Here is a 26,418-nt window from a genome sequence, read left to right as displayed (position 1 = left end):
AAATATTCCACAAAAAACGGCCATAATCCAACCTTGGACATCCAGACGAAACAAGCCAGTAACATATTTTGTCCAAAACATATCTTGAAGTCGGTATATAATCCACGAATAGGTCGTTTTCAAGAAAATGCACCTCGCGATGCGCATCCAATATTCCCTGTATTTCTCGTCATATTTTTATTTACAAATAGAATATTAGCGATTTTTTTGTACTGAAAGTGGCTGGAATTGACTGCAGCTTATGATGTCTATAATTATCTGAAATGTTGAGGGCTAGCTACTTAGCTTAGGCTAGTGCTAGCTGTGCTTCCCACACTGCTATTTTTAAACCTTCTCTCCTCCCTTTCGTTCTGCTAACTACTATGCTGTAATCAGCAGCATTGTCCTCATTATTGTTAGCACCTCATACCCTTGGACCTAGGGTGGGTAGAGCTCATTTACAGGTATCTGACTCTTAGTTTTGATAATGCACATCTAACTAATATACATACACTACTTCCACTTGAAATTAAAAGGTGTAATGGCTCACCCCGTTAGCTTAACATTAGCTTAGCATAGTGGAGCTGGTGTAGCCGTATCTTACAAGGCATTTATCATTCTGACACTGACCTGTATGCACAAAAACGTATAAATATAAGCATACCTCAAAGAAAACGTATGAGTCCAGGCTTTTATAAGGCTTCATCTTCTCCATTGTGTGGATGCCTGGGCTGTTGATAAGGTACTCGTAAATGGAGTGCCAATGAAGATCTGGACACGTAGTAGGGTCGTTTTCCCATGATCCCAGTGCAATTTGGTAATGATGACTGCAAACCAACCAGTTCTATTTTTTCTTTATACCGTAGCTTGGCTTTTGGCTCAAGATTTCCGAAATAATCACCAGACGTTTTTCTCCGGGTCAAAACCGCGTGGTTTCGGCGGTCAAATCACGGTTGCTAATGACTTTGTTGCCCCCTCTTAAAATGGCGGCGTGCGTTGCTAAGGAAAGTATGGTCACGTGTCCCAGACTCTGACGTCACTGCGAAAAGGTCTATTCAGCCACTGTGATGAAATTTAAGCAGAAATATGAATGCTTAAGGCCTGTTGTGCAGACGTTGCAAAGAAAACAACAGGTGGTCAAATAAGTATTTCGAAAGCTGCATGAAAAACCCTCCTAAAAATATATGAAGCATTAGTAAACAGCAAAAGGTCAACCCAAAAAAATCTCATGAATACATTATTAATAAAATTCCAATATTTTCAAGCATGTAGCATAAAGCACTCTTAAAGAGGATTTTGAATACATAAACATTTGTTATTCTTGAGCAAGTATTGCTGATAATTTATTTGGTTTAAATTAAGAAGCCTACAAATCTGATGCTGTTTTTATGATTTAGAACTGCTTCTTCATTCAATACTCCTCCATCACTGCCTGCAGATGTCACAGCATCATCTGTCCTGGAAGCTACACTTCAACCTAGCTACGTTTTCTGCCCTCCGTGGGAAAACCCCACAGAGTGGGACTTGGTTACAGACACCACAAACAGCCAATCAGCGCTTGAGAATGCAGGGGCTGACCAATGGTTGTCTCAGAGTGCAGCAACGTCACACGTTAAGTTTAGTGAGGTCGTCTCCTGTAAATAATATATCTCACAGATGTAGCGATACACTGTTTTATTTCACGTATTTCTCATGGAGAACAGATTTATATAAATGCAGTTAGCGTACTGTAGAAGGTGGCAGTCCTCTGCCGGCCTGCTTGCTGTTGACCAGCTCGCTAGGCTAACTTTAGCGTGATTCTGGGCTGGTTAGGACGCTAGCATTAGCTAGCCATTTGGCTAATCAGAGGTTATTACGGAGGGAATCCAGCTTGTTTCCAGAGACCCCTATCTAGCTGGGATGGGCGTTTGAAATGACAGTCATCTGTAGCCTGTAACCGAACTGACGCCTATCAGAGGTAAGGTGGCAATGCTGTTTCAACTGAACGTAAATACATGTTTAGTGCGTTTTAGCATCCAGTGTGTTAGCCACTTCCCTCTCTTAAAGGGCCTTGGACTGACAGCTTCTGCCCGGTGACACTGCTGCTCTGGTTGTCAAGGAAAATGTTCATTTAAACGATTCATAATATTGCTGTGTGGTTGTTGCCTGAAAGACCACGTTTAGTAAATGTCAAGTCATGTCAGCGCATGCCAAGTTGAAATCACTTTCGGTGTTGGGTCTGTGTTGTGTCTTAACCCTATTAGCTGTAACAATATCGGCTTAACGGTAATAGGTTTCTTCGCCGATATCTAATTATTTGTTGGAAATTACAACATAACCAACTGAATGCTGTAAAACTGCTTCTGCTGCCATGCTTGAAACAAAAGACGGATGTAGACGTAGCTCTTGACTGTCGGGTGGCTGAATATCGTATCTAATGTATGATCAGGGGAAATCCACTCCTCTGGTGTTACGCTTGTCCTGAGTGTCAGAAAAAGTCAACTGTCTGCTCACCGTCTATATTTAGAACATTCAAATCAGTAGATATGAGTAATATCACACGAGGTCCTACTAAAAACAGGTGTGCTGCACAGGCATGACTGAGCAGCAGAGAGGAGAATACACAGCTGAGACCAGCAAGAGCCGCTAGATTTCTCACAACAAGCAACTGGATAACAGATTAGCTAATTAACACCTAAAGTTACTTTGCAGCATATATATATATATATATATATATATATATATATATATATATATATATATATATATATATATATATATATGTACATCATATACAGTTAGTTTATTTCTCGAATTTCTTGCTCATTTTGTTGCCTCGTACAACTAAAAGTACTATCTATGGCATTGTACTTCCAAAAACAGCTTTGAGACATTCCATGTTTTCTTTTTGTCTGTTTTTGTCACATGATACACACAGGAGTTTGTCCTTGATTGCGTAAACATTGTTTTTGATGACTGCAGCTATGCATCTCGACATGCTCTCCACCAGCTTCTGACATCATTCTGCTGTCACAACAGCCCATTCCTGTTGCACAAATTCAAACTAATTTGCTTTGTTTTTGGGCTTATGGTACTCTATTTTGCGTTTGATGATTTTCCACGTTTTCAATTCAATTTAGATCTGGTGATTGAGCAGGTCGAGGTGTGGTTTGAATGTTATGGTTCTCCATCCAGTCTTGGAGATCTTCAGTTTTTTCGCTGCCTGTCTCTCACTCATTTCAATTTCCAGCAGTGCCAAGCTGGCTGCCTTTATAGCTTCACATAATTCTTTTGTTTTGGGCATTATGTGAGAGCTGACAACTTCTGAGTTGTGCTACGGCTTGAATGCAAGCAGGTAACCACTCGAGGCCTTTGCATGTACCGTGCTGCTAATGGCATAAAATGGCCTCTTTTATACCCTGGGAATACAATTAAGCTTAAGCATGTTAAATATGACATAAAGTATTATATAGTCAGCGGCATTTTTGCTGTGTTTATTGTCTTCTTTGGGTAATATACCTTTAGTGGTGCCAGGCATTGAAATGAACAAGAAATTGAAGAAAACAAGGGTTGTCTAATATTTTTTTTTCCATGACAGTATAGAAGTTAGGTTAAAATTCATCATTCAGAGAACTTAGTAAATATGCTGTTGTGACAGTTTTACCAGATATTGAATCATGGTTAGTGGTTTATTTTTTCTATATGACTTGTCAGTCATCCATTTGCATGTAATTAATGGAAATGTGAGCATCTGTTTTCGTCTAAATTTGCTTTTTGTCAAAAGAAACAATACTTGTATGAGTACTTGATTTCGATTTGTGTTGAAGAATAGGCTTTGTAGTGTTATCAACGAATACTCTTTATATTTTCAGTAGCATCACTATAATAATTCTATATTTAAGGCTTGCCTGGTGCATTGTTTTGTGCTTAATAATGTTTCACTTTGCACTGTATCTTAACTGCAGAGTAGCACACGCCTAAACAAAGGTACAGAAACAGAGAAGTACATTAAGCAAGCTGTCAGATGGCGTTACTTAGCATTTTCTCTTGGTTTGCACATGAACTGATTTAAATAATAAGCCATTTTAATTATATATATAGGTGTATCTTATTGACAGTACCAAAACACTTTCTTGAGAGATTAGCATTCTAGTTAAGAAAATAAAGGTACTTTTGCTCTTCCTGTACTAGTTGTTACATTGTTTTACTTCAGACCACAGGTCAAGCTTGCCTTGATGTTGGACCTCCTGCCTAGCATGCAGCCATGAGCTCTGCCCTGTGGAGCCAGGAGAAGCCCAGTGGGGGCTTCCGGGAGGACTGGCGCTTCTACATGGTTGTGAAGGAGTGTACGGTGGAGAAGCCTCCCCAGAAGACCCTGAGGATCCCCCGTGGCAGTCTTGGCCAGTCCTGCCAGGAGCGCAACAGCCTAGGACGGACACTGCCCCCATGCAAGGGCAAGAAAAGTCTCCGCATTCTGGATCAGACCAACGTGGTGCTGAGCCTGGATGAGCGGGACGTCCTGGAGCTGGACGAGAAGCTGGCTGAGCTGCTGTTCCCCATTACCAACTGTGAGGAGCGATATGCCCTGCTCTGCAACAAGTCACGGCTAGAGCGTGTCCGTGATATTGACTGTGGGTCAAAGGTGCGTGTCCAACTGCGCTCAGGGGATGAGCCTCTGCCTGGTGTGGTCCGCTTCAAAGGCTCGCTGCTCCCTGACAGAGCGCTCTCTGGAATCTGGTTTGGAGTGGAGCTGTTGGTGAGAACTCTTGTGACTTTTCTGTCTTTGTTGTTGTATTCTTGTCAATACGAATTTCATGTTTCCTCTCTGTTCGTTCTGCATGAGAAACCCACTATATTTAAAATAATAAATGCAGTTTGTTATGCTCAGTTTAGAAATTACTCCGTATAAATGAGCCAAAATTCTGCATTGAAAAATTAGAGGTTTTCTTTTGACTTGATTCAAATGTAAAATAGCATTACAAAAAAACATACAATTCAAACTTACAGTAGAATCACTGCTTGAAAAAGTGCACAGATGTGCAACCAAAAGTAAAATTGTGAACCAGCACCACTGCTGCACTAAATACCCTTTTCAGCAAATGCTTATTGATGGCACAATGATATGATGATTGCAAACCCGCTGTCGTACGTGAACATGAACATCTTCAAGAAACTAAAAACAAAAGAAGCTGACAAGAACTGATCTTTGAGAGCTTTTGGAAATGAGATGATATTCTGTAAGTCAAGTACCTTTTTAAATTATGGACAACTGCTTAGAACTGCATCGGTCCATTTCTGCAGCTAATGAATGAGGTAATCCTCACAATTACAAACAGTCTCTGCTGTCATTATTTATTGGGCACAGAAGTACAACTATGTCCTCTTACAGTTCTTGGCCCTCATTAGGAAAAGTGCTTATATGGTAATTGCAATGCATTAAAGTGTTTGAACCTCTCTCTAAGACAGAGGCAAGTATGTGGTTTTGCTGGAGTGTGAGTCTAATGCTATTTTAATCTCAGTGGACTTGGAACTTGTACCTTTGTATCTAATAGAAGGAAACACAATCCTGAGATTTCTCCAGATTCTCTCTTCACACAAAGATCAGGTTGCTTTGCAGCTTTTTTTGGAAACCCTCTTGGTGACTTCATGCACTAATATTGGCAAAACCCCAATATAATGGCTCTCTAGTGTGCTGAAAATAAGTCCTTTATAACCATATAGATAGCCGGTCCTTGTCTGTCATGTTGCACCACCATGTTTCTTCAAAGGCCCAGCATAAACAAACCAAACATTGGCTGTCAACAGGACCTTTTGCGGTTTTGTGTTGAAGTTCGGCCATCATAGATTCTCCTACATGCTTGAAAAGACCAAGGGGAGGGAGATGGTTGTGATCATTGACTGGATACAAGATGGACATAGCCTCTAGGTATCCAAAGTGAAGCCATTCTCCATGTCACTTAAACCTGTATTGTTTCTAATGGCTTGCAGGGCCCAAAATGGAACTCAGATTGTAAGGAGGCCTATTAGAAAATTACCCTACTTATCCTTTTATATATTACCTCGGAAAACATTTTTTTCTATTGAGTTTCTGGGCTCAATTGCTAGCTGTGAGATTTTTTTGAATATGGGATTTTGTTCTTATTTAGAGTAAAAAAATAAATAAATCATATATGTTTTAGTGCAGGCCTACTCTGTGATAGGTTGCTGTCATATTTCTACTTGTAGAGTCCCGTAGCTCTCAGTCAGATCCACCTCATACTCATCATGATTGGTTTTTGAAGACCAAGATGGTGATAAACCAGATTCCAAACTCAAAGCTTTGAAAAGGTAGTCCACAAATCAGTGGGTGATATGTGATGTCACAGTGGCTATTTCCATCTTTTATTTACAGTCTATTGTTGCAATCTCAGTGCTAGATGCCACTAAGTCCTACACACTGATCCGTTAAGATGTGTATTTCTAGAGGTTGTCCAGGGCAGTTCTGCAGGGGCTAAATGAAAAGGTGAATGTTGATATTTCTGTTACTTTTCCAATGAGATCATCACATCTTAGCATCCTCTAGGGTTTGATTTCAACTGAAAGTGCAGGATTGAATGAAGAATATGTCAGACTTGCAAACTCAGTTTTTTTTTTTTGCTTTTTAGACGTTTTTAGATTGTTTTCTACAAATGGGAGGTTTATGGGCATTTTTACTTAAGCTGTGAGGACTGAGACTAGATGCAGATGTCATTTTGTTGCAGTGAAGGCTGGAAAAAAGCTGCCGTGTTTTGACAGACTTGAATGAAAGCAGATCATGACAACATTTTAATTCTGTTCCTTTAATCGCAACACTAAATCTGAGTTCTTGATGCCATGCCATTCATTCCGGTCTGCATGTACAGAACAGTAAGTAACAAAATACAAAGGGTTGCTTATTGCAGCACAATGTTGTTTTTATTCTACTGAGTCCAGCTGTAGTCTTCTTGAGTGGGCTGATGGAGCTAAAGCATTCAAACTGTAGCTCAGTATGAGCGCCTCAGTTAGCACATATGCTAGAGATAATATTCCTGTTTTATGCTGATAACCAAGCAGAGATCAATGCATTCTTTTTGCCAGCAGTAACAGGAACTTGGCAGTTGTTCTCTAAAGAGTCTATGAGAATAGATACACAATATATTATGATATGACTTGCGAGTGCATTCAGTATCTGTACTGGAAATTTTTGAACGTATTTGTCATCACAGTAAATCAAGTCGTATTCCTACTGCAGTAATCGATCAGATGCTCTCAGAGCTCTAGGATGTTGACTTCCTTTTGCTGAAGAATGCTGAGCAAGCAGCCTTGCTACCTGCCCTCCTTATTATGACAATAAGTTGCTTATCTCTCTTGCTCCTGTTCTGCCTTACTCTCTAAACTTGTCTCATCATCTTTCCTCTACTTTCCTGTCCCAGGAGGAAGGCCGAGGCCAGGGCTTCACGGAGGGCTCCTACCAGGGCCGACAGCTTTTCCGCTGTGAGGATGAGTGTGGTGTGTTTGTGGCTCTGGACAAGCTTGAACTCTGGGAGGATGATGATGACGAAGCCTTGGGAGAGCTAGAGGTGGACCACGTCAGTCTGGTGGAAGAGGATCAGGACTTTCCTCCATTGGAGATCAACTCCAGGGTCTTGGTGCAGACGAGGGAGGGACCTGAGAGAGGCACCATCATTTTTTGTGACCTGCTGCCAGGCAATGAGAGCCTGGGCTACTATGTGGGAGTTGACATGGTACGTATGGCTCCCTCTATTTTCATGTACAACTGAGACAAGTGCAAGAACAAGTGCTAAATCATGGTGCATCAAATGCATGGTACCCAAATACTGGTAAAGGTTTTAAGGTGTTTGTCGGGGGAAAAAAATGTCCATTTAATCACCTTGAGCTCTGGGATATTTATGATAAACATTTTTCATGATGCTCTAATGTCATACTAACTGAACAATCAGTTCTTTGAAGAAATGAATGATAAATAATTTTACAGTTCATTCATTCATTCATTCATTCATTCATTCATTCATTCACAGGGAAAAAATAGGCTTATCAGAGAGAGAGAGAGAGAGAGGGGGATGAGAAGATTACCAGCAGTGTTTTGACTGTATGCTAAACATATGCCTGCTGCCGGCTAACTTAGCTTAGCACAGAAACTGGGAATGAGAGGCAACAGGTAGCCTGACTCTGTCCTGATGTATCAAAGGTACCTACAGGCGCCTTTAAGGCTGGCTAATTGGTGATTAATTAGGGTTGGGATCAGTATCTTCCCCTTGTTCTGTGACAGCTGGTCAGGACCACTTTATAGTCCAAAGCATACCTCCCTCCCTACACCTTGGTTCTGTCAGTGAGCTGCAGAAGAATCAAGGTAATAAACATTGATTTCCCAAAATATTGACCTATTTCTTTAAATATAGTTCATTCTTAGTTGCTGACGATCATGAATGTTTTACCATTCATTGTTTTATTTCATTCAAAAAAATGATGTTACACAGGCTTTGTGGCATTTACATTCAACTAGAGAGCTGTTTATCATAAACTGAAGGGGTGTCACAAATTTAAGCAGAGTTGTTGTTTTGGGATTTCCATCATAATTTGCATGTTTGTTTTTTTTTGGTTAATGACCATTGAAGGAACATGTCTTGTTGCCTTGGATCAGTGTAGCTATGACTACTGTTGTCAGGCGGGAATGGTATTGTAGTCATAGAGAGATTGAAACGCATAACTGAGGCATTTGACTGTTGATCGTTAGCAGCAGCACCAACAGCAACAGCAGCCGCAGCAGCAGCCCACTCAGTGCATCTGAGCCTCCCACACAAAGGCAAGGCAGTCACGCGGGGAGTGAGGTAAAGACTTAGTGCTGTATGACCCAACAGCATGGCAAGGGGCCAGCAGGCAGCTGAGGAGAGCCCACTGCTCTGCCTCACTCTGCGTCCAGCCTCGCCCTGCCTTCTCTAGCTAGTGGTACTGGCTTCAGGCTTATCTTAGATTATCCCTCTGGAGCAGAATCTTGGATTCCAAACTAAAGAAGAACAGCGTGGTTGTGCTCGCAGAGAAAGTGGAGCTTTCAGGGAGGAGGAACTGAGCTGGAAGATCTGAGAAGATGAGATGAGCAGTTTGGATTATTACAATACTAAGGATCCAGATTAATCAGAATCTTTGGATAGAGCGACAAGACAATAGACCTTGTTAATCACCAAGAAGGTACTAGGGAAAGTGTGGCACCAACTTAATCAGTGTTGAAGAGCGCCTCAGAGGGTTACAAGGTGGTCATGTCTCCAACTCTTTCAGGACAATCCTATCGGGGACTGGGATGGTGTGTTTGACGGGAAGCTGCTGTGTAATTTTGCCAGTTTGGAGCACACTCGACTCGTCCCAATCTGTGACGTAATGCCAGGTGAGTCATCTAGTATTTCTCCTTGTTTGTACACCATGTGTATGTTGTCCAATCTTAGCGTTTTCTGAAAACATTCAGTGGTCCCTCACTTGGACCAACACTGAGCGCCTTCTGGGCATTCGAGTTTGTGTTTTGCTTGCAGCGGGAACAGAGAGCCTTTTGTGTTGATGGCTCGCTTGTTTTTGAAAGTCAAGTGAGATACTCTGGCTCTTTGTTCCCCACAGTGGCATATTGATTTGTTTATGTGTGCTACTGCCACATTTCTGACTGTTTAGACTTGCATTCAGAAAATTGTGAAGATTGACATTGTTAATTTTGCAAATTTGTCATCTGTGTTTACCACCCTTCCTTTAGCACTCTGCAGACAGACTACACAAAGTAAACGTTGTCACTAAGTAGAGCTGTTTTAAAATGTGTCTTGAAGCAAATTTATTATTCATTGGTTCCTCGTTTGTCGTGTTTTTGATACTAGACAGTGAAAATGCTTTCTTTGTAACAATCAGCCCGTGTGTAAAGTGAAAGGCAAGATAACTTCTGGTGACTTACTTGCAATTAAATACAATGTCTTTAGCGGGAAACTTTCAGAAGAAACTCACAATCTGTTGTCACTGGCTTAGTGTTGCGCTTCAGGTTATGAACCACCTGTGATGGAATATCTTGTTAAAATTTAACCTATTAAAATAATTTTTCCTTTAAAGGAAACTGAAATACATTGTTCAAATTTCTAATTAGAAATTGTTAATCAAACTACACTGACCAACTGAAAACAATAAAGGAGAATGACAGGTCAAAGTGAATTTACTTGAATTGCTAGCGGGTGTGGAAGTCCTTCAGTGCATGGTAGTTTAATGTGAGCTGACAGGAGTGTTGTGCCTTTAACGTGGATGTATTTCTGGACTGTACAGAATATTCCATGCAGGACCAAAGGCTGCAGAAGCACAGTTTTGCCCCCAGAGGCACCAGCAGTGACAAGTCGTCCTCTGGCCAAAGCAAACCAAAGAGCAAAGGTACTGCACTGCTGCTATGATACAAAGTAAACCGACTTACCCACATCTTGGAGTGATGATAATTACTCAAGTGGCAGTTCACCAATGCTGTTCACAAATTCTACAGATCCTTTTACAAATGTCTTTTCTTTGTTGCAGACAGGTTTTTAAAATGAAACAAGTTCTGAAACCTGTAATATTTTAGGCAAAGAAAGGCAAGAGAATAATTAAGAGCCTATACACTACCTTTGGTGAGAAGTCCCTTTATAAAGATAATAATGGAGGGTATGTTTCCCTCCATTTTTCTTGTAGCAGCTGAACTGATTTGTGAATGAAATCAGTTTCTGCCCTGATTTCTTTTCTTTCCTTGTGGCTGATTGTTGTAGGATTTTTCTAAACTATTATTTTGTCCTTGATTCTCTGTTGAAAGCTGGTGACTAAACATGATCTCACACACACACACACTCATACAGTACGCACATTCATATTATGCTTATCTTTCTCTGTTCTGTTTTTTCATGTACTTGTGTTATTTCCAGGATTAGGTCATCAGTGTGGCAGTAGAAGCAAGTCTGAGTTTTACTATACTTTAAATGGCAGCTCTCTTGATCCCCCAGCCCAGTCCAAATCCAAAAGCACATGGTACATTGATGAAGGTAAAAATAAATAAATAAATAAAAGGGTACTCATGAGACGTCAACCATCCAACTGGCAAGCTCCTGTTCACAACAAGCTACATAGTAATCTGTTTGACTATGGCCTACTTTTATGAGTGCTGTACAGTTTTAATACTTACATTGGCAGGATCAGGGGTTCCATTCCCTCTGGACTACCTCTGTACCAACACTCTCTGGTGCTGAGGGTTGCTCTAAATAGAAGTGTCCTCCAAACGCAGCATACACTACAGTGTGAGTAGTCGTAGCATTTGGTATAGCTGGAAACCCATTTCTCCCACCTGCTAAACCCCGGAATATAATTAGATTTTCAATCATCTAGGAAGCTTTATGAATTGTTCTACTCAGATGACTGCTTCGTCATCATTTAAAAATAAAATTGGTAATATTGCTGACACAAAAAACATTTTGTTTAGACCTAATTTACATTAACTGTTTTACTGCTAATTTTGCTAACAATTTTTGACAGAGCATCTCATAGTAATTAAATCTACATGAAGCTACTTATGATAAATTTTATTCAGTCAGGCACTGATGCACAAGACCATCAGTCTGAATTACTCCTTAGCATATTATTGTAAATTGACTTAGTGATTGAGCTTCTTTTTGTCCTTTAAGCAGTAACTAAATGGAGCTGCGTTGCTCAAACAGAGGTAGTCTGCTGTCTCCACCGTGCTGGCTCATATAAGAAGTACCACCAACACAACAACTCATCTTATCCATACACAAAAATAGTTTTCAGTAGGTTACAGAAGAGCTACATTTGAGAATTACTGATATCTATACAGGAGAAAAGCAGAGATTATTCATTTCTGGTAATAATAAGCCCGTGGCGAATGCATTTTGGTATGTGTGGAATTAAACATTTGTGGCGATAAAGCTGCATTTGTTTTATAACATAGGTGACTAAAAAGAACAGCAGTGGAAGAAGTGGTGTTTCCTAACAAGTATATTTAGTTAGAACATGTATGTGTAGGTTCCATACTGTAATTACTGTATGCTGGGACAAAATTCCTGCCTTGATTTTGCTTAAGGACAAGTCAGTCAGTTTTTACAAGGCTCTGGTAGCAACAAGAAGTTGGTTACAGCACACTTTAAGTAAATTTCTGCCCCAAACATGGTTTCCAAAGAAGTAACACAATGAGTAGTTTGTTGCAGTAGCTTGCTATAAAGCCCTGTCCACTAGTCTTGTCCTTCATCACCATTTTACCGTGATATTGTACCTGCATGGTGTAAGTGGTGTTCCTAAAGGCTTTTAATAATGCTCAGTGCTGCAAATGACATCTCAGCTGGCTGCTGTCTTTGTTTTTTGCTGCTAATGCAGTTAAAAGATACACATTTTCGTGTGATACTATTTGCTGGCCAAGGCATTAGTAAAAGACTTAGCTGCTGGTGTCATGACTGACTGGTTCAGTTGGCACGGTGTCTCGCTGTTTTTGTGTTTCCGTTAGTGAAGGGACACAAGTTGTTTTTACAGTTACATTGCTCATGTCATCACCAGTATTTTTCAGTTGTGAAGCGCTTTTTTTTAAAACAAAGATGGAGTGACTTTTCTACATATTATATATATTAAACAGCACTGTGGATATTCAGCTTACTATCACACGAAGTTTGAACTTCTAGCTTTAATAGTGAATAAACAAACTAAGAATTATCTTTGGAATTTGGAAACAAGATCACAAAAAAAACAAGCAATAAAGACATGGAAGAAAAGCTGACTTTGTACCTCACTATCAAGGTAAATGTGACATATATAAGCTTTGAAATTGGGACTAATGATAAACGCCGTTGATTGTGTTAAAGTGATTGTAGTGTTGCCATCTGCTACTGCAAAACAGATTCCATGAGAGCCTGCAGTAGTATTTCAGTGCTAATTCATGCAGTCTCACTTACTGTTTGTATTGCAGAAATTAGGAGGTCAGTCATAAATAGCTGACTTGCTGTTTTCACAACTGCTTACTCATCCTGTGAATGTGTAATCATTTTTCATCCTCCTCTGGGTCATTTTTCACATTGTGGGCTTTTTTTTTGGTTTTGGTGACTTTAATTTCTGTCATGAAGCCAGCAGACAAGGCTCCACGTTCCTCTAACGGTGAATTCTAGCATTTGTATTGTGTTGGTGTTGTGACACTTTACTCGGTACTGTATTTTTTTGATTAAGATAAAACAATGTAACCGTGATGCAAGTTTTTTTTTTTTTAATTAACCTCTTAAGACCGGAGCTTTGGTTGGGCTTCCATTTCAGATTTCTTTTAGTTATTTGGGATAATGAGTAACCAGTAAATAAAATAATCAGATATCGAATATCATGTGTATTATTATTATCATCGTCATTATTATTATTATTTTGTTAGACTCATTATTGCTAGCATTGTTATTGTTTTCTTTATTATGGACAATACACTCTTTGGAAAAAAAAATGTCGACATGTGGATGCCAGGTCCTAGGAGGTTAAGGGATAGTGAATGCTTTTAGAGTTCTGAAATGTTGAAATATTGTTACTATTGTCATTTTTTTCTTATTCCAAATTTATTACAAAATGTTTGCAAAGGGTTTGTTTAGGGTTTGCAGCTTTTACTAAATTGTGAAGAACACTAACTTTAAGTATGTCACCTCTGAAAAGTGCAAATTTGATACTGCAAATAAGTAAGTAAGTAGTTTATTCCTGATTAATGTGTCAGCATAGTGAAGGAGTCTGCACACCTGACATCACACATCAGCTGAGGGCATTTTCACACTTAACCTGACATGGAAACTTGTTACTTAGGGAATGAATAGTTTTATCACATCACGTAACACAACATTTTCCAAGTACCCACAGGTGTTACCAGTACTTCACAGCTGCACAATGGAGTACAAAATTATTATTATTATTTTTTTTGCAGAATGTGATTGGTTTAAACAATTTATTTTTGGTTAACTTTTAAAAACAACATGTAGAGTCAAGTGTTTTTTTTAAATAAGAGATCATTAAGCAATAAGGTAGATTTGAAGGCTCATATGAGGAGTTCAAGCAGCGTTGGAAAGTTCAAAGTCTAGCTGCATGCCAATGTCACCAACCATCGCGAACCAGTTAAATGTCTTTTTAGACTCTCAATGAGATCTTTGCTTGGAGTAATCACTTGTGATGGGTGGAACAGCACAGGAGAAAATTACTTTAGCAGTACGAGATTGTTGAATGGAATTAATGCTGTAAAACATTACGTATCAGACATTTGAACTTTTACCAAACATGCCCTTTCCACGTAGAAAATACCCTTAACGTAAATTATGTAGTTGACCCATGTGAGAAAATGCCCTATGAATGGTGCTTATATACTATTTCTTAACACTGTCCACTGATCGCCAGAATTAAAGTTTTCTCATTTCCACAGACTTTCAATGAAATCAGACCCGTTAAACTGGGATTTTCAGTTTTCTTTTTTCAAAGACATCTCTGCTTTGGTAAACACAGCCTGCATGACATGAATAGATTTTAAGTTTGGGTTTCTGGTTTCTCTCCTGCAGTTGGGGAGGACCCCGCCAAGTCGCTCACTGACACCCCCCCTGACTTCAACCAGTCCTCCCCGCCCTCCAGAGCCCCGCCCTCTGCCTCGTTGTCCAGTGACAACAAGTTCCACTCGCTACCCTTCAGCCTGAACCGCAAAACCGGGCCCATTGACAGTATGAGCCATGGGCCTCTCTCCCTCTCCGTCCAGTCGGTGATGGGAGAGCAGCCCGAGCCCCCATCACCTGCTGCACCTCCCTCACCGCGGCCTCCGACGCCTCCCCGAGGACAGCCAGGTCTAGAGGTGGGCTCTCTGGTGGAGGTGAAGGAGAACCCCCCTCTGTGTGGTGTCATCCGTTGGGTGGGTCTGCCTCCTGGCCTGCTGGAGCCGTTGGCTGGTCTGGAGCTGGTGAGAAAACACAACAATGCAAACTTGGAAGTTAGATTTAAGTCTTAAGATCCGTATGTAGAGGAAAAAAGGAGCACAGATACAATAAAATTTTGCTGGGAAAAGTAATGTATTGATTTATCAGGGGACACTACGCTACTATCAGCACTGTAAGTTGTGATACTGAGGCTACAGTGTAGCTTTTATTTACTTCAGACGTAACTGTGCTGCCTTGTGGTGCTGAAGTAAATTTCCAGATTGTCTGCTTTAAAAAGATCATTAAATCTTAATTTGTGTCTCAGCATTTTTTATAGTGACTTTAAATGTTATCTGTTGTCTCATTTAAATACATTTCTAAAACTCATGAAAGGACATGAAGTGATTAGTGCCACCCAAGTCAGCTGATTTTTAGCTGGTGTGTCTTATTCTCAATGCTTACTACCCCAGCCTTGATGTAGACAGTGTTGAGACATTGTTGAGTAGTTTTTTCTGGTAAATACTCTAGTTAGCTGCTATTCACTGGTCGGTTACTTTAGTGTTTTCCAACCAGACACACAGCAACCTCCACCCAGCCTTCCCTCAGTTGTGAATGTTAAGGTGTTAAAGTTTGTAACTGCTGTCCCTACCAATAACTCTGACTGATGGATGATCTAAAAAATATCAACATTTCTGCATCAACAAGCTTTTGATCATCCACAAATGATTTCTTTGACAACGCTGGTTGCTGAAATGTATTGGAATTTAGTAGACGTATCTCACCATGTTGATCATGTTGCTCACAGTGTGAAAGCCCGGTAACATTTTATACCTGATTGAGTTAAAACCAATTTAACACCACCTTACATTGTGTAATCAACACATCACAGCAGCTTTCTTCAATCTGTTCAAAAGATAAAGAGTTAGTATGGAAAAACTGGTTTTAGAGGCCCAGACAGTTTCTTAGCTGAGCACAGTGGCTGCCTGGATTCTCTGCTGGTTGCTAGGCAACAAGAAAAAAAAAAGTATTTCCTAAAATGTTGTACTTTCTCTGTTAACACAGTGCTCTATTAACATTTTTCTTGAGATTGTCTGTAGGCTTTGTGAGTATAAGATGTGGGTAAAAATGTAAGATATGTGTCACTAAACATCCAACCACTGTTGAGAGAGTTTTGATTAGATATTCGTTACTGCCTAACAGCAGGTCCCCTGCACTCATCTGCAGTACCTTGTAGTAATTTGATCACATGACTGTGACCTTCTCTTCCAGGAAGAAGAGTGCCCTGGTTGCACTGACGGTACCTTCAAAGGCACACGGTACTTCACCTGTCCACCCAAAAAAGCTCTGTTTGTGAAGCTCAAGTGCTGCCGCCCTGACTCCCGATTCCCATCCCTGCACCACTCCTCCAACCCCATAGAGCGGTGCAACTCCATCGGTGAGTCAGTAGTAGTATATGAATGAGTACATTTATCATAAAAACTATTGTCCCCAAAAGTATTGTGTTTGCACTTCAGCTGTGTGATTTCATTGTTATTATTTTTATTTATTTTTTTTTTTTGTTGTTGTTGCAGCATTTGGGGGCTATCTAAGCGAGGTAGTACATGAGAACACGCCTCCACGCACAGAGAATGATGGTCTTGATGTAATGGTGGGAAAAAAGAAAGGCATTCAGGGCCACTACAATTCCTGCTACCTGGATTCAACTCTCTTCTGGTCAGTACTCTTTTAGTTGAGCAGTAAATACTTTCTCAGCTACAGTGTATGCCAGTTTCTATTATTGTCTGTGGACCACAGTCCTATTATTTGACTATACAGAGCCTCATCAGCAGGCGGAGGCTGATTAGTAAACTGTTCTGACTTTGACCACTGCCTCTGACCAGAGGATGTGTTCCAGCTGTGAGCTGGCTGGTGTATTGTGGTACATCTGTTGTTTCTGTCAGCAGTGCCTTTTGAATGAAGCAGTCACCCCAAACTACTAGAGATGCCTCTGAATATGACTTGACAGTTTGTAGTTGGGGAAATTTTAGCTTCAACCCTTTGAACTCCAAATGTTTCTTTACTCCTGTCACATTTTTACTCACTGTGCACCTCTAGAGAGAAGTCAAACTTTTCTTCCGTGCGGTATGACACATTTATAAAGGCATATGTCATAAAAAAGGAAAAAAATGAAAGCTGAGTTTCTTTTATTTATTTACAAAAATGTAAAAAAAAAAAAAAAAGGAATCAGCACGTACATTTTTCCAAATGCCCACCAGTGTTGCCAATACTGGAAAAAACTGGTGAGTCTACAACATACCATAGATATTTTACTACTTAGAGTGTTTGTTTTCATACTTGTCTCTTATCTGCTCTGTGTAAACACAGCCTGCAGTTAAGTCCAGTCAGGCAGAAAGTCCCAGCATTGATGCCATGTGACTGTAGCTGAGTCACCAATGACTTCAGAGTTGCGCTAAGTGTAGAAATGTTTAGTTTTTCATAGAATCTGGTTAGTACAAATGCCTTACTTTTATTTCCTTTTAATGTTTTTTAAATGAGGCGTCTTGAGTAAAGTGATCTTTATAAAATGTCATGATTTTAAGCTTAGATTTCTATCATGTTCCCAACAGAGCAGCACATCATAGATGAGCAGATAGGAAGTCCAGTCCAATGATTCCTTCTTTTTACAGTTTCTCGTTATGACAAATGGTATAGTGTTGGCCATCATCTGTAAATATAACATAACTGTCAATCCCAGTGGTGGGTTTTGGGGTTCAGAGGCTTAAATCTGACCATTTCTGAAAAACAAACAACAAAAAAGAAGTCTTTAAGTCTCTATAGGCTTTTCAGCTAAAGCCTGTTTTAATCAGCTGTATAATAAATACAAATGTAATTAAGCAAAGAGCATCATATCCTTCATATGGAGCTTTACAATATTAATACTTTTTGTTGATTTGATTTTTAATATTAGGTGAACATCAGACAAGTAATCACTACTTATTGTATATACAGTAGGTAATGGGCAGGTTAATTGTCTTCTAAATCCTTTGTTGTGTTTTCTGCTCTGCAGTCTTTTTTCCTTCAGTTCTGTACTGGACACGGTTCTGCTGAGGCCACGATCAAAGACCGACGTTGAGTATTACAGAGAGACACAAGAGCTGCTACGCACCGAGATCGTCAACCCTCTGCGCATGCAAGTCTTAATACATTGATACATGGCTTTTCACCTTGACACATATTATAGGTTTGAGCTCAACATTGTTATGACCTGTGTTTGGTATGTGTGATTTCAAGTCAAAGACTTTTGTTTTAAGTTAGGATGATAAAGTTTTTCCCAGGACTTAAAATAGTAGCATACAAATTTAAACAAATGAAAGCAGTGCAGGGAACAATACATTTGAATTTGTTCACTCCAACAAACAAACTGCAGTATAGTAGCCATTGCTGCTGCACCAGATGTAGCTATTTAACAAGCTTGTAACTTCCACCGTCTTTGTCCTCCAGACATGGGTACGTTTGTGCCACTAAAGTGATGAAGCTGAGGAGAATCCTGGAGAAAGTAGAAGCTGCGTCTGGTTTTACCTCTGAAGAAAAAGGTAGGACAGTGAGACAATATGTTGGTCAGGATTTCAGCTTTTACGTTTTTTTTCCCGTGTGTTCATCATCATGAGTTTGTGTTGTGTTGATGATTGTCTCAACTTATTTTATTGTATTTGTGTGTGAATTTTTCTCTGATGTAGTTACTATAATTATAAAAAGAAAATCACATTCAAGTTTTTTTTGAGAGAAACTATAAAATATGATGTTGAAAGTCATGAGAAGCGAACAGTTTTTTTTTTTTTTTTTTAACAAAACATTCATTCACAATAATCTCAACTGTTTATGGCAGCATTTGCACATAAATATTACCTCACATCTAATTTGAGCACATTTTGTCCTGCAGATCCTGAGGAGTTCTTAAATATCCTTTTCCATCACATATTGAGGGTGGATCCATTGCTCAAGCTAAGGTAAGGGCCAACTGACATTTGATAAAACATGTAATAACATCTTTGGCTACATCTACTGTAAGGCACAAAAGAGTGATAAGCACAATCTTGAAACGATGTTGGATCAGAAGAAATACGTTAGATATCTAAATACTTTTTACTCATAAACATTGTGTTCATCACAAAGTGTAATGAACTGCCCTTCACTGTGCATTACCAGACAAATATAGTTTAAACACATCACTGCTCAAGCATAGAGTCACACAGTCTGAATTTGTATTATGTATATATAAAGCAGACACACCGAGTTTCACTTGTGCTACAGTAATTACATTGAAGACTGAATGGCGGACAGCGTGGGCAGCTTGGTTTAACTGTAGAAGTGATCTTGGTTACTGCAGGAAAACTCACTATATTCATGTTAAAGAATTTTTGCAATTCAGAAAAGCAGAGTGAATGGCTTAGAGAGCTGTACGTCATTGTTCCTGTTTTACTGTTATGCAGCAATTCTAAAATATAAATTGTTCTACAACATGTTACATAATGTGACTAACTTGAAACAAGTACCAGCCATGGAAAGGATACTTCAGCAGTGTTGAATCTGTGTTTACAGTTTATGAAGACATATAGCAGAAAATTTGTGTATTAAATGTCGAGCTGTCAGATCTCATGTTAAACTGCCTGTTCGTCAAGCTGCTGTCAAGAGAAAATGTATTCCCCTTTAGCTTATTTCTAACGGTATGAAAAGCTCTCCGTGTCATATGTAGTGTTTTTCAAGAAAATTCTCAAAATAGTTAGAAATATGCTGAAAATTTGTGTTGATCCTTCACTAGCGTAAATATTTGCTCATAACTTGTGACAGGACTGTTTTTACCTGTTTTACCAATTAGCATAAGTACAAAAGGTGCTATTTGGTGTTAAATTGTTTAGAAAGAATAATACCACTAATCAGCTCCACATAAAGCTTTTTTAATATTGCATTCTTAACGTTATAAGTAGTGAGATAACAGCTGTCCTGTTGTGTTTGTCTGAGACCAGAACATGTGAATATGATTGGAGAAGATAAATAAAGTCTGCTGTTGTTTTTCAGGTCAGCGGGTCAGAAGGTCCAGGACTGTTACTTTTACCAGATTTTCATGGACAAGAAAGACAAAGTAGGAGTTCCCACCATCCAGCAGCTCCTGGAATGGTCCTTCATTAACAGCGACCTAAAGTTTGCAGAGGTGAGTTTTATTCACTTTGAACTCTCTGTATTAAGTTTAGCTTGAATGAAGTAATCTGATAGATGATCGAAACAAAAATTTGGACACCAACAAGGCTTTTTCCACATTTTATTCAATTTTTAAGCATTTTTCTGTCTCATATTTTCAGTTGTATAAAATGTCTTAAAGGCCTAATAGTGTAATTAATAAATGTTACAGCCACATTTTTTTATTTACCTTGTGCTGCTCTATCTTATATTCAGGTTTAGAGGTGTCACAGTTTATCTGTATTGATAACACTTGCGATATTTGAAGAAAATAACTTGATATCATGATAGTAATACATATAATACTGTAAATATTTCAACACTAGTAAAATGATACATCACAGTTGTTGTTACAGACTTTTGAGTGTCATTCATTTGCCAAAAAACAAACAAAACACAAAATAAACAAAGTCAAAGATAATTTTGACTGATAGCAAGTTTTGTTTTTTTTAATTTCCATATACACACGTGGACAAAATTGTTGGTACCCCTCAGTTAAAGAAGGAAAAACCCACAATTCTCACTGAAATCACTTGAAACTCACAAAAGTAACAATAAATAAAAATTTATTGAAAATTAAATAATCAAAAACAGCCATTACTTCTGAATTGTTGATTAACATAATTATTTAAAAAAACAAACTAATGAAACAGGCCTGGACAAAAATGATGGTACCTCTATAAAAGATTGAAAACTATTTGACCAGAGTGACATGATTAACTCAGGTGTGTCATTTAATTGACATCACAGGTGTTTCCAAACTCATAATCAGTCAGTCTGCCTATTTAAAGGGAGACAAGTAGTCACCCTGCTGTTTGGTGAAAAGGTGTGTACCACACTGAACATGGACAACAGAAAGCGAAGGAGAGAATTGTCCCAGGACATCCGAAAAAAAATGATAGACAAACATCTTAAAGGTAAAGGCTATAAGACCATCTCTAAACAGCTTGAAGTTCCTGTGACAACAGTGGCTCATATTATTCAGAAGTTCAAGACCCACGGGACAGTAGCCAACCTCCCTGGACGTGGCCGCAAGAGGAAAATTGATGACAAATTGAAGAGACGGATCGTTGGAATTGTATCCAAAGAGCCCAGAGCAACCTCCAAAGAAATTAAAGGTGAACTCCAAGGCCAAGGTACATCAGTGTCAGATCGCACCATTCGTCGTTGTTTGAGCCAAAGTGGACTTCATGGGAGACGACCAAGGAGGACACCACTGCTGAAAAAAACTCATAAAAAAGCCAGACTGGAATTTGCAAAAATGCATGTTGACAAGCCACAAAGCTTCTGGGAGAATGTCCTTTGGACAGATGAGACCAAACTGGAGCTTTTTGGTAAGGCACATCAACTCTATGTTCATAGACTCAAAAACCAAGCATACGAAGAAAAGAACACTGTCCCTACGGTGAAACATGGAGGAGGCTCAGTAATGTTTTGGGGCTGCTTTGCTGCATCTGGCACAGGGTGTCTTGAAAGTGTGCAAGGTACGATGAAATCTGAAGACTATCAAGGCATTCTGGAGAGAAATGTGCTGCCTAGTGTCAGAAAGCTTGGTCTCAGTCGCAGGTCATGGGTCTTCCAACAGGACAACGATCCAAAACACACAGCCAAAAACACCCAAGAATGGCTGAGAGAAAAGCGTTGGACTATTCTAAAGTGGCCTTCTATGAGCCCAGATCTGAATCCCATTGAACATATGTGGAAGGAGCTGAAACATGCCATTTGGAGAAGACACCCATCAAACCTGAGACAACTGGAGCTGTTTGCTCATGAGGAGTGGGCCAAAATACCTGTTGACAGCTGCAGAACGCTCATTGACAAATACAGAAATCGTTCAATTGCAGTGATTGCCTCAAAAGGTTGTGCAACAAAATATTAAGTTATGGGTACCATCATTTTTGTCCAGCCCTATTTCATTAGTTTGTTTTTTAAAATAATTATGTTAATCAACAATTCAAAAGTGATGGCTGATTTTGATTATTTAATTTTCAATAAATTTTTATTTATTGTTACTTTTGTGAGTTTCAAGTGATTTCAGTGAGAATTGTGGGTTTTTCCTTCTTTAACTGAGGGGTACCAACAATTTTGTCCACGTGTGTATATGGCAATGGTATGTTTTTGTTTTTTTTGTTTTTTTAATTCTTTTGGCCGTGTCAACTGTGCACTGAAAGTCTAATATTGTCCTGTTTAGGTTGTTGTGACAGGTTTGCAATTTGAAAATACAGTATTAATAAAGCTATATGTTGTGCTGTAGGTATATTAGTTATTGTTCCGTCTGCTGGTCAAACACCTAACTTACACAAGACAAAATGTACAGCTTAGTGTTTCATGTGATTGTTAGGTGGTAATTTACACTTAATATTCTTTGTCCTCATTTTCTTACCTTTAAAAAGATTGCTTACTTTTGAAGGCTTGTTCTAGAAATAGGCCTGTAACGTTATGGTCTCAATTTTCAGTTTCAATGTACGTTTGTTTTGCTGATGTGCTCATACTGCTTTGTTGATGACTACATACGTTTTCTCTTTCTCTGTTTCTCTCACAGGCTCCCTCTTGCCTTATTATCCAGATGCCCCGCTTTGGCAAGGACTTCAAAATGTTCAACAAGATTTTCCCCTCCTTGGAGTTAGACATCACAGACCTTCTTGAAGACAGTGAGTTGTAGTTAATTTTTTTTCCCCAGTCTGCAAGTGTGATGTGTCGATCAATGGGGAGTCAGCGCTGCGTGCCATTTGTTAATGAAATTCTGCTGGGTTGTCACTGCCGCTCAGCTGAGATGAAGGAGCCAATTTTTCTTGCTTTCAAAGTAGCTCTTAACTTTTTAAAGAACTTCACTTCTATACAGTGTGTTGGCAGTGATAAAGGTTTGCGTTTTATTATCCAGCTCCAAGAGAATGTCGTATCTGCGGAGGCCTGGCGCTCTACGAGTGCCGAGACTGTTATGAGGACGGAGATATCACGGCGGGCAAGATCAAGCAGTTCTGTGAAAAGTGCAATACACAGGTAAACAACAGAGGGCATTATTGCAACATCGGTTCAACTAAAAACAAGTTGTAATGCCTTTGTCAAGATCATCCATTTGGTGGCGCCAAATCCAAAGGAATCGTACTAGCTCAGTGTTGGAGTTCAGCTGCAGAGGACTGACTTTTACAGCGGATTGTAACACATGGTCACACAATCACTTCATTTCTTGAAATAGTGTTGGAAGTATATCAACCCTGCGGTACAGTAGTACAAGTCCTCAAAGATTTTTATTTCTGTCTATATGATTCATTAAAAATATGTTTAGCCTTTTTTTGTTTGTCCTTGAACGGCCATAATATCAAATGGTGTGTGTCTGATTTAGGTTCACCTCCACCCGAGGAGGAAATCCCATCGGCACGGCAAACTGTCTGTCCCCAAGGAGCTACAAGACGGTACGGGGCGTCAGGGCAGTTTTCCCCGCCAGAGGATGGAGCTGTTCGCCGTGCTGTGCATCGAAACCAGTCACTACGTGGCCTTCGTCAAGTACGGCAGCGCAGATTCCGCCTGGCTCTTCTTCGACAGCATGGCTGACCGTGATGGTGGGCGTCATGGCCGTTTGATGTTGTGTTTGTTATCAAACTGACCGTTGAAATGAAGATGTAAACTTGTGAAGTTTTGTTTAAATTGCGTTGACTTTGAAATGCGGTGTGACTGGTCTTCCAATGACATCAAACATGGCAGCTGCAGCAGTTCATTACATTTATTCTGTGATTGTTTGAGAACAGAGTTACATTTTTACTGTCACAGAAGACAAAATGTGAGCACTGGAACTAGGCATTTTTCTTACATTTCACTTGAATGTTTAGAGTGTTGTCACAATTTTTTCAAAAAGTTCAGGCATTGACTATCCACTAAACAGGTCGAGTTATTTGAGGACATAGTTATACTGTTAGTCATATAAAGTCATACAGTGAGGGCGTTAAGTTGTACTCAGCTATGCAGTGTGTTGTTGTTAATGACCTTGCTTGTGGTTTTGCAGGAGGGCAGAATGGATTCAACATCCCGCAGGTGTCTCCCTGTCCGGAGGTTGAAGCCTACCTGAAAATGACCCCAGAGGAGCTGCACACCCTGGATCCCAAGAGCATCCAGGGCCAGGCCCGACGCCTGTTATGCGATGCCTACATGTGCATGTACCAGAGCCCAACCATGAGCCTGTACAAGTAGTGTCCTCTTCCCAAACCCCTGTCCTTCCACCTCTGCCCCTCAGCCACGCCGCCTCCCCCTCCCCCCAGGGCAGGAGATTCCCAGAAAGGCCAAAAATGAAAAGTAAACTAAAAGAAGAACAGCTGCCTGCCAGCACGGGCAGAGTGAACCCTCTACACCCCACCTCTCCTCAATGCCTACCATTTTTCTGGAGGTAGGAGAGATGGAAGAGAGGGGGGGGGATGCCTATTTGCACTGTGCATTAGTTGAAGTGTTGTGTTCTTCATGTAGTCCTATGTAGCTTCCCTGTGTCCTACAGCTGAGCATTGGTGGCGGATGATGAAGCAAAGGTAGGCATTATGAGGATTCACTCCCTGGTCAGGGAGGAAGGAGAAGATGGGTGGGAGGGCATGTTGCGTTGCAGTGGCTGACAAAACATGCGCAACAAAAACAAGATGAGCTGGTGGGAGGACCCTGCTCACCTCATTTACCTTAAGAAAAGAGGAGTCCTGCTATTCTTAATCACTGTAAAAGATGGGAGCTTTCCATAACGCACATTAAGGAAGCAATGCAGTGCGCAAATCCTCATCCAACCTGTGTGTACTGTTGTAAAAACTTGTGTAAAATCTCTTAGTAGCATAGATTTCTCCAGGTAGTAACATCAACAGTATAGATGTCAACCTACTGTGCAGTTGCATTAAGACCAGACTATTCTGCTCTTCGTGAACCGGTTTGCAGTTTTTCCTCATCACACTGTGTAAATGTCTCTACAGTATATGTTTTGCAGAAACAGACGTAGCCATTGTAAAAGCCTCACGTTTTACCGCATACTTGCTCAACCAATGCTGCACTTCTGCTCCATCCCCAAGTGGACCTATCAGGAAACATTTAGGTTTTGCTTTTTTTGTTTCTTCTTCCTCCCATTGGAAGTCGCAGTGAGTGCTAATTTGTTGGTTGGAAGACATCAGAGTTTTGTGCTACAGAATACAAATTTGCTCCTCCGCTGTAGCTGTAAAGAATGGTCCGCATTGCTAATGCAGAGTAGATGCCAGATAAATGCATGAAGGGAGGCTTGCACAATGGCTCCTGTTGTAAAGCTGGTTGGTGGAGCACTCCGTGCATTCATAGGGTCAATGAGGTGAAATACTGGAAAAAGTCTGGCTGTTTTCTTTAAGGTGTGACGTGAAGAATTTCACATGCAGTGGTTTTAAGTCTCACTGTGTTGATGAGTAAATCTAAATTATATTTATGTTTACAAAGCCTTTTCTCTGCCCATCATGGCGGGTCTGATTTCCTGTGGGTGAAGAGAAGCAAGTGTTGACTTTCGCTGCCTTTCATGAAAGTGTGACATGCAATATTTCCAGCCAAGCACCGCATAACAAACCAATTGTGATCAAATATAATTATTTATTATGCTCTAATCACATTACAAACTCATATGTCCCTTTTAAAGAAAATGAAACAGGGTTGATGATACTGTAAGGTTTGGGTACTCCTTGTCCTCTTTCACTGTATACTGAAGTGAGTTATTGTAGTTTACGTTGTCTCATAGCAACTACTGAATGTTAATAGTGACACATTGAACAGTTAGCAAAGGATGGAAAATGAAGAGGCACAAGGCTGGTAACCTTGGGGCATCATATATATGTATTTAAAGAAAAAAATAAATTTAAAATGAAAACATGATACTTGATTCCATTATATTCCAGTTTTACAGAAAAGCATACCAATCAAGTTATAAAGTAGTTGTTTTTTATATATCCGAGGAAATTGGATGAAATCAACAAAGTACAGATGTTGGCATCAGCATTATATTTTTCTTAAACCTAATCACAGCTTAATCGTGGATTTCGTTGTGAGTATAAAGTAAATGTGTAAGGGCGTTTTATAAATTACTTTCCACCCGACAACTTCCATTTTGCTCTGTGGTCGTTTCCACTGTCGCAGGGATTCTGACTGAGGACCTTCCTGTGTGAACTTTTTCTGCACTGCTGGAGCTTGTCACTGACTGAAGCCTTGTTCTCGATGAGAGAAGTCTCAGAACAGAGGATGGCATTTTGATTTTTTTTTTTCTGTTGCATCTGTACAGTGTAGACATATGTAACGGGTGGAAAATTAATGTCAGTGATGTTCCTGTAAATGTTAACAAAAATAAAGCCCATTTTGAAGGGTT

General features: G+C 39.8%; 1 protein-coding gene across 3 annotated transcripts; it reads left to right on the top strand.

Moving 5' to 3' along the window:
- The first annotated feature begins 1,585 nt into the window (after positions 1-1,585).
- Positions 1,586-26,418, top strand: cylda (cylindromatosis (turban tumor syndrome), a). Of its 3 annotated transcripts, XM_022196412.2 has the most exons (17): positions 1,586-1,936; positions 4,172-4,714; positions 7,389-7,700; positions 9,250-9,355; positions 10,261-10,362; positions 10,881-10,997; positions 14,523-14,911; positions 16,137-16,302; positions 16,439-16,580; positions 17,914-18,036; positions 18,348-18,439; positions 18,787-18,853; positions 19,923-20,055; positions 22,624-22,732; positions 22,963-23,081; positions 23,425-23,641; positions 24,082-26,418. In XM_022196412.2, the coding sequence occupies exons 2-17, from the start codon at positions 4,223-4,225 to the stop codon at positions 24,264-24,266; spliced, it is 2,871 nt and encodes a 956-aa protein (XP_022052104.1). In that variant the 5' UTR covers positions 1,586-1,936; positions 4,172-4,222; the 3' UTR covers positions 24,267-26,418. The 3 variants fall into 3 exon arrangements, with proteins under 3 accessions (XP_022052104.1, XP_022052182.1, XP_022052263.1); XM_022196490.2 differs by lacking the exon at positions 10,881-10,997; XM_022196571.2 differs by lacking the exons at positions 10,261-10,362; positions 10,881-10,997.

The sequence above is a fragment of the Acanthochromis polyacanthus genome, chromosome 2 (assembly GCF_021347895.1).
Source record: "Acanthochromis polyacanthus isolate Apoly-LR-REF ecotype Palm Island chromosome 2, KAUST_Apoly_ChrSc, whole genome shotgun sequence".
NCBI lineage: Eukaryota > Metazoa > Chordata > Actinopteri > Pomacentridae > Acanthochromis > Acanthochromis polyacanthus.
The sequence above is the reverse complement of the archived record's forward strand: the minus strand, read 5'-3'. Positions and strand labels throughout refer to the sequence as shown.

Coding starts and splice junctions, on each gene's coding strand:
- cylda (XM_022196412.2), top strand. CDS start 4,223: ATGAGCTCTGCCCTGTGGAGCCAGGAGAAGCCCAGTGGGGGCTTCCGG. Junction 9,356..10,260: donor AATCTGTGACGTAATGCCAG/GTGAGTCATCTA, acceptor TGGACTGTACAG/AATATTCCATGCAGGACCAA. Junction 22,733..22,962: donor CACAGACCTTCTTGAAGACA/GTGAGTTGTAGT, acceptor TTTATTATCCAG/CTCCAAGAGAATGTCGTATC.